Source organism: Anarrhichthys ocellatus, unplaced genomic scaffold (genome assembly GCF_004355925.1).
Source record: "Anarrhichthys ocellatus isolate YVR2014 unplaced genomic scaffold, GSC_Weel_1.0 scaffold22, whole genome shotgun sequence".
Lineage (NCBI taxonomy): Eukaryota > Metazoa > Chordata > Actinopteri > Perciformes > Anarhichadidae > Anarrhichthys > Anarrhichthys ocellatus.
The window spans coordinates 726,147-736,424 of record NW_022280052.1 but is presented as its reverse complement, the minus strand read 5'-3'; the positions used below and the strand labels follow the sequence as shown (position 1 = coordinate 736,424).

The 10,278-nt window shown below is 43.7% G+C and overlaps 1 protein-coding gene across 2 annotated transcripts in view; it reads right to left on the bottom strand.

The window, feature by feature from the left end:
* Positions 1–10,278, bottom strand: part of znhit6 (zinc finger HIT-type containing 6) — a 23,004-nt gene that overhangs the window by 5,967 nt on the left and 6,759 nt on the right. For both annotated transcript variants that reach the window (XM_031859612.1, XM_031859613.1), the window contains exons 6-8: positions 6,116–6,184; positions 5,789–5,869; positions 2,499–2,579 (exon numbers count right to left, since the gene is read on the bottom strand). In XM_031859612.1, coding sequence (XP_031715472.1) covers positions 2,499–2,579; positions 5,789–5,869; positions 6,116–6,184 — 231 coding nt within the window. The remainder of the gene's footprint in view (positions 1–2,498; positions 2,580–5,788; positions 5,870–6,115; positions 6,185–10,278) is intronic.

Sequence of the window (10,278 nt, the reverse complement as noted above, 5' to 3'; positions counted from 1 at the left end):
GCTGCTGGCAGCAACACACACTGATCTGAGCTCAGACGCACATACACTAATAGCACACATTTACACTCAACATTTTAGCAGTCACACTATCGCAGATGCAAATAATACGTATTTCCCCTTGAGGGCACAGTGGAACCTGAATAATGTAAACTTCCATACATACAAATGCAGTCGCACCAGCCTACACACACACACACACACACACACACACACACACACACACACACACACACACACACACACCTACTTCTGGCATGTCAACAGAGTGGCTGAGAGGAAAAGAAGCGGTAAGGGATGGGAGGAAAGGGCATCCTCTGGATGCAAGGAGTGGGCTGAAAAAAATATATATAAAAAATAACACAAACAAACATCCAGAAGGGTGTGAATGGTTCTCTTGATGCTTTCCAGTAAGAGAATGTTGACCGGTTACACAGCTATGTTTATTTTAGCACAAGAGCTCCTTTATTGGAGTGGCTTGATATTCCAGTAGACGTTCAACAACATAAACAAGCAGCCGTGCCCTTTGTGTTCACCATGATGACCACTGTCCATGACCTCAGAACAGTAACAACGCGTCTCAAAATGAGGGGCTTTCTTTTAAGACTGCATTATTCAAAACAAATGTGAAGGCCCCTTTGCGGTGGCAATACTTAAGAATATAATAAAAATAATTCCTGACTTAAAAGTCCTTCATTACATCAACCCGTACTCTAGCTATTAAGGTATGACAGGCGAAGGATAGAGAGAGAAAGTTATGCCACTGAATTACTCATTATCGCTGACTTGACAGGACACAGTCAAGACAGGCTTTCTCCAAAGCCTAATTTACGACTTTGATTGTATCAGACTAATTGACGTTAGAAGTAATTCATGAAATATGTTGCCGGGAAGTGCTGACAACAACAGTTATGACTCAATTATTATGGTTTTCTCAGGAAATGTTTGCGCTTACACAGCGCATGACACATGCTTTTATATGGAAGCATGATAGTCGATGCTGGGGGTCACACACACAACAAGAAGATCTTTCGCCCGGAGGAATTTCCGATGAGGTGCAGTGACAATCACGTAGTCATGCTTGTGGATGTTGTCGTTGGAATGTCGACATAATAAACTTTTTTCCCCCCACACGTCGTTACCATTCCCCTTTAGTAGAGCGGTCGCTGTGTTACGCGTTACGTTGATTCATGCAAACAGGTGCAACAACAACTTTAGTCCATGTTGCAAATGCAACACACACACACACACACACACACACACACACACACACACACACACACACAGGTTAGCTGTGCTCTCATTGGCTGTAGCTCCCAGACAGATCCAGATATTTAGCATGTTAGACATCTACAATATGCCAGCGATGCCGACCGCGTCTAGTAACAGTTCATTTGCCTCTGATCTGGGTAAATACATTCAGCTGTCATCTACAGTCAAGTTAGTATTAACTGCTCTGTTTCAACAAAAGTACAAGCAGGCTGAAATTTAACTGTGGTGTTCCGTCGGTAAATGCAGCGACTTTAACTCAGTACGAGTAGACGAGCTACATGTTGAAGGAACAGTCCGCTAGCCAGTTGACTAATGTATGCGGTGTAAAATGCCATCGGCTTAAGCTGATGGTGGTTGAGAGACAATGACACATATAAACTACTCAAACTTTCATTACATTCATGACTGTTAAAAGGTGGCAGCTTGACAGCCCATGCCACATCTTTGCTCGCATGCCACATCTCTACACTCGTCCATCAATAATTCCTCTCCATTAGCTGACACAAAACATAATCTACTGCTTAGAAAGTGTGTGACGCCCAGAAACCAAAGGAGCGTGTGTGTGTGTGTGTGTGTGTGTTATAGGGATGAAGGATGGGGAGGTTTCATGACGGGGGCAATGACGATGAGCGCCGACGATCATCATTCACTCCATGACTAAGTGGGAATGGAGGACAGCCAAAGAATGCAAAAGTGGGTGAAGCAAATGGGTGCCATCAACCCCCCCGGGGACAGGAAGAAAGAGCGCAATCGGACAGAAACTGTGGAAACAGAAAATGAGTCAGAGAGAGAGAGAGAGAGTGAAGGGACAGAAGATGTAGACATAAGTTGTAAAAAGTATTTTCCTGATCAATGGCATTTCTCAATGTTGGCATCAAAGTCAAAAGGGGAGGAAAAGGCCCTCTTAAGGCCTTCCTGCCAAAAGGCTCTGCAGGAATTTACAAGTCCGTGATGTCATGTTCCTAAACTAATTATTCCGATGAGATACCCGCTGAGTAAAACAGTCATGAATGGCAAGTCCAATAGAACGCTCACATGGACCGAATGCTGACACAAGTTTCATTTTATTCTCAAAAGGCATCCACATATCTGAAATGAATATGAACCCTGTATCTTATATTTAAATTGTACACGTGTCTGTTTTACTACTGTGTGTGTCACCAGTGGTAGCTCATTGCAGCAGAGATTGAACAGCGTCAGCGTGTGTACTGTATGTCAGAAAACCTCACCTGACAGAGTTAGCCTTTCTCCCCTCTGCTTTCATGAAGACCTTCAGGTGATCAAACGGAGTGCGCACATACATCTTCAACCTGAAACACAAGTTCAGATCAACGCGGGAGGTTAGAGTCTGGACTGCAGCCTAAGAGAATTAAAAACACGGGAGCAGGGTCGGTGTTTCTTAAGCTGGTCATCATCAAAGAGCTCATTGACTGCAGCACAGGCGAGACCCACGTGTACATTTGTCTTGGTATGCTGACGGATATATGAATGGCTTCTGGCTGAGGCTTTCTCGCGTGAGGAACAATCCTTGATGCGACCGACGGCCCACGGCACCCGAGCCCGCTGTTAACAGCCGGCCAATGAGCCGTGCAGAGTTAAACCCCACTCACTCAAATCTAGAGTAAGCACAGGTTTGCGTCTAAATGGTTGGCACTGGACCAAAGTAAGACGTCTATTTTTAAAAGTTTCTCTGGAGAGCAATATGCTCTGGCTGGAGGTTATACAGTAGACTGTTTACTGCTGAATGTTATCAGTAGGTCAGAGGAGTCAGATTGCTGATCTGTTCGAGGTTCATTTTAGAAATACTGAATGTTCTCCAATCAAAGAGCCGGGCCTTGTTCAAAGACGGCCGTTCATGTTGCGAGAAACATGAGCCTTGGAATTTAAAAAGAAAGTGAAGCAAGAGCATAATTACAAAGATAATTGCAGTACAGTGAGATTCACCAAATGAATCCTGTGTGACTGAAATTGGATTGAGTTGGTTGATATTGAAGATCAGGACATAAAATTACCTTTTTTATAAATTCACAAACTTAAATTTCCCCTTTGTTACATTAAGATAAATGGAAGCTATTAAAAGCAGCCTATTCATCTGCTCTATGGGAAACATTCACATTCAACTTGAGCCCAATGAGACAAAGTGTGGTGGCACAGATCAGCAGAGTGGTACATTTATTGATACATGTTTTTTTGAGGCGTAAACTAAATGATAGTGCTGTGATGGCTGTGAGGGCTGTGATGAAACACATCAATGCTGGTGTTAATATTGCATTTCCTCAAAATGATGCCGTGGATAGATTTCGGCTCAGACCTGGGGGTAAAGTTAGATTTGAATGGAAAACATATTTGAAAGTTGCTTCTTGTATAGGGCTCTACGGTGGTGTAGTGGCTAGCACTGAGGTACCCGGATCGATCCCCGATCCCGGGTGGTCCTTCTGTGTGGAGTTTGCACGTTCTCCTGTGGGTTCCCTCCGGCTTCCTCCCACAGTCCAAAGACATGCAGCTTAGGTTATTTGGAGACTCGAAATTGCCCGTAGGTGTGAATGTCTCTATATGTGCCCTGCGATAAACTGGCGACCTTGAATAGGATAAGCGGTTTGGATAATGGAATGGAATACAAAAAGCTCATATATGCTGTGTATTCATCCCAAGACAATACGATGCATTACATGGAACTGCGTCACACTGGTTTCGGGGTTGTGTGTTTTCATACTATGCTGCAATAGCGTAGATATATGCAATTATTGTGAGCGATTCAATTAGCTTCGCTTCCCCCAGTCTCATTCCTAAGTTGTTATGAACATTAGTAACTAAACACAGCTCCGCAGTCGCTGCCAAGAGCAAAACGGATCGTTTGAACTTTTTTAGGAGAAAACAATGGGCGGAGCAGCAGTCATTACTATTGAATGCAGAAGTCCTCCAAACAATATTTCAAAGGGGTGTTGACTTCTGGGTCTATTATCACATTGTGAAGTTTCCTACTTCTATCCATGAGCCCAGTTACTGAGGTTCTGTGACTGAACGGATCACACTATGCTGAGGTTTCTGGCTTTGCGCAGGATTCAGCAGGAACTGTAGTTCATGGCGATAATTAACTCAATATAAGTTTTTACATGCTGAACACGTTATATAATGGACTTGATATGATCTTTCTTTCACTTCAGCTGCACACGTCCATTCCTGTAGCAAAGCCCCAGCGCTCTAACCGAGCACTATTCATCCATGTGAATGAGCTGCTTGGCCAGACTCTGCCGTATGCATGTATTATATAAGAACATGATGGTGCTATCTTTTAATGACGCATGATGAATTTACTAGAGATGCGGCGATTGAAATTGTCATGGCTGATTTTGATTTACATTTTTCTAAAAGCCTGATCTGACAATTCAAATTTCTTTCAAAGAACTATAATCGACTGCAAGGCCTTCCCTTCTTTCACCGCTGTGCCCAAAAATAATATAAACCGCCCCGAAGTCAGTGTAAACTGTCAAATTCTAAATGTTATTCTTCTACTTTGTTATAGTCATCTACAGTGGTTGTTAGCATAAAACACACATTTCAAATTATTAGGAAAAAATGATTGTATTTGATTTAAATATTTTCTTTTATTAAAAAGAAAAAGATTGGCATTAGTAGTTTTAATGATGTGTTATAAGCTGCTTAGAGCTCCTGTTAGGAAGTTAAACAGAGCATGGATCCCTCTCTAATATCTATTTTATATTGCAGTGAAAAGATCTCCTTCAAACAACTGTTTATTCAGGTTTCTCGCCAAAAACTACATTTAGTCACATTTATATTTATTTACAGGACCTGAAGTGGGCCTCCAACATCAACACCATCAGGAAAAAGGCCCAGCAGAGGTTGAACTTTCTGCGCCAGCTCAGGAAGTTCCACCTGCTGATCCTGTTCTACTCCACCATCATCCAGTCTGTTCTCTGCTCTTGCATCACTGAGCGGTTTGGATCGGCCACCAAACAGGACAGGAACAGAATACAACGGATTGTCAGGTCTGCAGAGAGGTTCATTGGTTCCAGCCTGCCCTCCATCCCGGACTTGTTCACCTCCAGAGTTAGGAAACGGGCTGGAAAGATCACTGCAGACCCTTCACACCCTGGACACTAGCACTGTACCACCAGACACAGGAACAGCTTCTTTCCGCTGGCCGTCACTCTCACTCTCATAGCCACTACCACACCACAGCAAGAGGGACCCGGGCTTTGTGCACTATAAAACTACTCACCTATCAGCTGAAAACCGGCCTTCGATGGGCTTAATATCAATAATGCTTTTAATTAAAAGCCTATAAAGTATGTAGGTGAATAAACATCTCCACTTATAGTTAAGAAGTGACCCGTAGTTGCAGCCTCACAGGGAGGTTTACAGATTTTACATTCTTGGTACTCTGCTAAAGCCCTGAGTTTGGGTATCGGGGGGTATCATCTGTATCGGGTAAGAAGATGGATCCGTGTGCCGTGCAAATAATCAGAACAAAAATATCACATAATTTGAAGAGGCTCACTTTTGGCGTGTCACAGGGTCCGACTCTGTAGGGTGGATGTAAGGGGTCAAGATCTGCTCCAGGGTCTGCCTGTCGGACACCCTAAAACAAGAAAGACAAAAGTAAATGAGAGAGAAAAGATTCTATTGTTAACATCCAAATCAAGTTATAATGGAGAATATCTGTCTGCAGCTTTTACAATCCTGGACAGCCACATGCAGACAGTGCACCCACACCGAAATGCTCCCTCCAGCAGCAACAGCTCCCTCTGAGCGTTGAAACTGAGCTGATAATTTGCTCTTTGATGGGGATAATATTCAAGAAACTGAATATTGTTGTGTAACTCACCTCCTCTGACTGAACTCTGTGCTGCTCTGAGGAAAGATGACCTTCAGGTGCCACAGGAACACTTTCTCTCTAAATGAGGCACAGAAAATAAAAACTCATTTGTACTTTCAGCTTTTGAAACACAGTGTTGCTTGTTGCCTGTTTTTCACAGATGATGTCACCAGCGCTCTCACAGTATTCCCTTCACAGTCAAACACAAACGCTCTTGTTTTAATTTAACAGCATTAAACGGATTCAGTCTTAATCTGTCCAAGACAATATGCCTGGCTGCTTCCACAATTGTGTCCATCTGTGTGACATGTGTGTGCGTGTCTAAACGAATAAACCAGAGTCACCATGGAGACCATGACATATACACTCAATACTAGGACACCAGCTGGTGGATATCACATAATGATCACTTCTTCTGGGGTAATGCTCTGGGCAGTAACTATTAAACGTGGTTGGTTTTTTTTTTTGGGGTTGCTGGGCGTGCTCTACAACCAAACATTTATCCACTAAACAGCCGCTGTGTTCATACTCACTCATGTCATCATGGTTCAGAAATAGACAAATGTTAGATATCAAACAGTTTGGGAAATATGAAAAACAAGATGCATTTCCTCCTTTACTAGTTTTATAGTAATGGATAAATTACTGGTAATTTAGTCAGCCTAAAAGTTGTTTTTGACACATTAAAATAAATCATTAATAAATCATCATTAACTCAGACATTACAGAGGATGATTCCTGTCCGTCTGTCTGTCTGTTGGGGACTCCATGTAGTGCTTTGTCCAATCTGGTGCAACTTGGACACGTGACAAGTTCAATATTGATGAAATTTGAATAAACAAGCACACAAAGCTCCGTGGCTCTGCAGACTGAGTCCAGCATGTCGTACGCAGCGGGCGGACAGCATCTATTGACTGCAGTTCACTTTAGCTACTGGCCTACACAGGAACAGCACCACTCTGCCATCGTTACCAGTAATGTTTCTCTGTCAGGGGAATGCAGTACTACAATGTTTTCCCTGAAATAAAAGAAATCTATAGCTGTACTGAAGACGACTTGAAACTAGTGACTGAGACCATGAACTCTTGTTTACTGAGGTAATAAATCCAGTGAAATGTAGGGTCATTTCCTCATAGACAATCGGACTTCTTTTTGCAATCGGAGGAACGCCCCCCTATTGCCCGTTTGAAAGAAACGCACTTCTGCATTGGCTTCACTTTTCAGACCCGGAGGTTACCGCCAGCTGAGGACCCGAGGAAGCGCAGTGTTGAGTGTGAAGATGTTTGTATGAGCGAGCAGCAATGCCACAGACCAGGCATTCGACCCGTTCTGAACAGGCATGTTTTAAAATGGGCACTGCACTCGTGCAGATAAAACCAAGAAAAACACATACTGTGCCAGTAGGCGATATCCAGGAAAGGGATATCGTCTACTTGCACAGGCATCAGTAGGTCCTGCTCTCCAGTAAACCCGCGTACCCCACAGAGCTGAACTTAACTACAAGGACTCGCGTTGACCAAGACCACAGAATTTGCCATTTATAGGACGGAGCTGATTCATCAACCCATTCTCCATCGGGGTGAGAGGACGAGGCCTTGATGGATCTGAAGGATGAAGATGAAACATGCAACGCATAATTGTAAGGCACATAGAGGAGAACTTGTTATTAGGGCTCACCAAAAGAGATCCGGAGCACAACTCGGAGGTTTCTTTTGATATTTGTAATATTAAGATGTTTCTGTCTTTTTTTGACTTCTCGAAAAAACAAAGTTACCAGTAGATATACGGTACAAGAAGTTATGGTTTCCTTTTGAAACATGTGGGTCCACCTTAAAAGGTTAGCCCATTATGCGACATATGAGTCAAAACGTCTTCTCCTATGTGCCCGGCACTGAGCTCCAGACAGCCCCGGCCCACTTTGACCCCCGTCCGTAATCACAGCTGCTGAGCTTAACACCATGAATCTTTTGACAGCAGGCATTGCTCTGGCGGTTGTTTTGTGGATCAAGATGGCAGCACTACACAACACAGGGCATGTCGTTTCCTTTAAAACAGAAACAGGATAAGGTAGAAGGAGTTCAAAAGTATATGCAGTACTGGTAGAACACCCAATATAAGGTGCTTGAAAGTTTCCACTTGGCTGTAAGGAGAGGGTGAAAGGGTAAAAGCTGTAGGTAGTGAAGGCAGCAGCAGGCATGTTGGGAGTGAAAACAAGCTGCCGGGAGGCAATTCCCTCGAAAACTGTAGACGTACCGAACACTATTCAGAGGAATTTATGTGTTTTGGCTGAGTTCCTTCTTTAGTGTGTGTGTGTGCATGTGTATATCTGTGCAGGTGTGCATGCGTTTGGAAGTGCAAGCAAATGAGGGTGGAGCACCAGGTGTGATGCCATTATTCTGGCATTACAGCAAATGGAAACTATGTCTCTCAATGGAAAAGGGGCTTGCCCGAAGATGCGTGCAATCACTTCAGGCAAGGCCAGCGTGCATACCTGGGATAAGTGCCATCATTCATTGTTGGGGAGAGAGAGCGGCATTAAAAAAAAGTCAAAACAAAAGCATCACTGGAAGAGGACGACTGCTTTGAATACCAGGACCCGCTGACAAATATCAGGACGCATGGCCGAGTCCTTCAATTCATTGCATGCCTGTTTGAAAAGATTAAGCGCTTAAACCACACAAAGATTATGTTGAAAGGTTTATTACCTCCATAACAATCCCAAGCAGTAAGCTATCTGCTACATGGCCTGCATTAAAACGGTATTTTCTCCTTCAAGAGGGATTATTCATCAAACAGCTTGTTGGACCACAAGAACTAAGCTTAACCGGAAGAAATAGGATCGGTGTGTATGTATGTATGTATGTATATATAATATAGCTGTGGCTTTGGGTTAAAAGTTTTCCACCAGCGAGTCCTAGGAAGGCTGTCATCGTGAAGAATGGCTGATTTAAGGCTGGAACATGCTTCTCCAGAATGCTTGTAGGACGGGAATATTTAACATGTCAACCAATCTCATTTGAAGGCAAAATTGTGCGTCTAAAGTGGAGTGTTTGTGATGCACAAATCTTTCTGAAGATTGGCTCTTTTCAGAGTCGGCATTAACATGCCACTTGAGCGATCCGATCACAAGTGGACATCTCTCAGTGCGTCTCTTCGCACCTGGAATTACAAGTGCATCTGCACATGCTTCTCCAGAGACCACTTGTGATCCGGCTTCACTTCCCCGCTCTCTATGCAAATAGACACGTAGTAAACACGTGGCTAATACAGCGGACGCTGCAACATAACATTACAGAAATGTCAGTAGTAATAACCTACATATACATACAAATATATATTTCTACCGGTGGACCCCGGGGACGTCCGTGTCGCCGACGATGCTGTCGGGCATTACAGGTTTAGGTCGCCCGCGTAGCAGCATGACAGCTCCCCAAAAGTGAAGCCAAAACATCTCAGCAGCCCACTGGTGGTCGGCTGTTAGTTTAGGAAGTGCTTGATTTGCAGCACGAGTTAATGCCAGGACTGAGAACATAATCAGTTTCCTTTCATGCAATCAAGTGTGCATGTACAGCAGGCAAGAGATTGTTTTTATGGATTGAGAAGGATCTCTTGATTATTATGTCGCTCTACGAGAAGCCGCTACACTGGGACGTGCATTGTTCGACAGCCGAACAGAAAACAGTTCACTGTTCTTCAACATCTGTCAATATCAGGGGACAAAATGAGGTCACCTCAAACCCAGAGAGCTGGGTTCAGTGAGGCTGATCTACGGTAGGATGACATACATGGCACGAATTCACAGCTTCTCGGATTACTAATTATCTCAAGTTATTATAGAAATATGTGGTTATTATCCACAGTAACTGCCTCTGCAACGTGTTGTCCAGTCCACTCAAGCTGTCCATGGGGAAAATGCCCCGCCATGCCAGGCCGACGCTGTAGAAAACACAATTCCACCCGAACACAGCTACTCCCGATGTTCTGCCAAATGCCAGCTATTATACACTTACCCTCCGAGGGCTGGACTGAGAGGCAGCCTGGGATTGTTTTTGTGTCTATTTTTTTTTAATTAGCCAACGGCAAAAGGTAGAAAGTAGTTGCATGGCCATTATTTAGCATACAAAACATTTAATCAGAGAGATACATGCTCACAAACTCCAGCACTCCAGCAC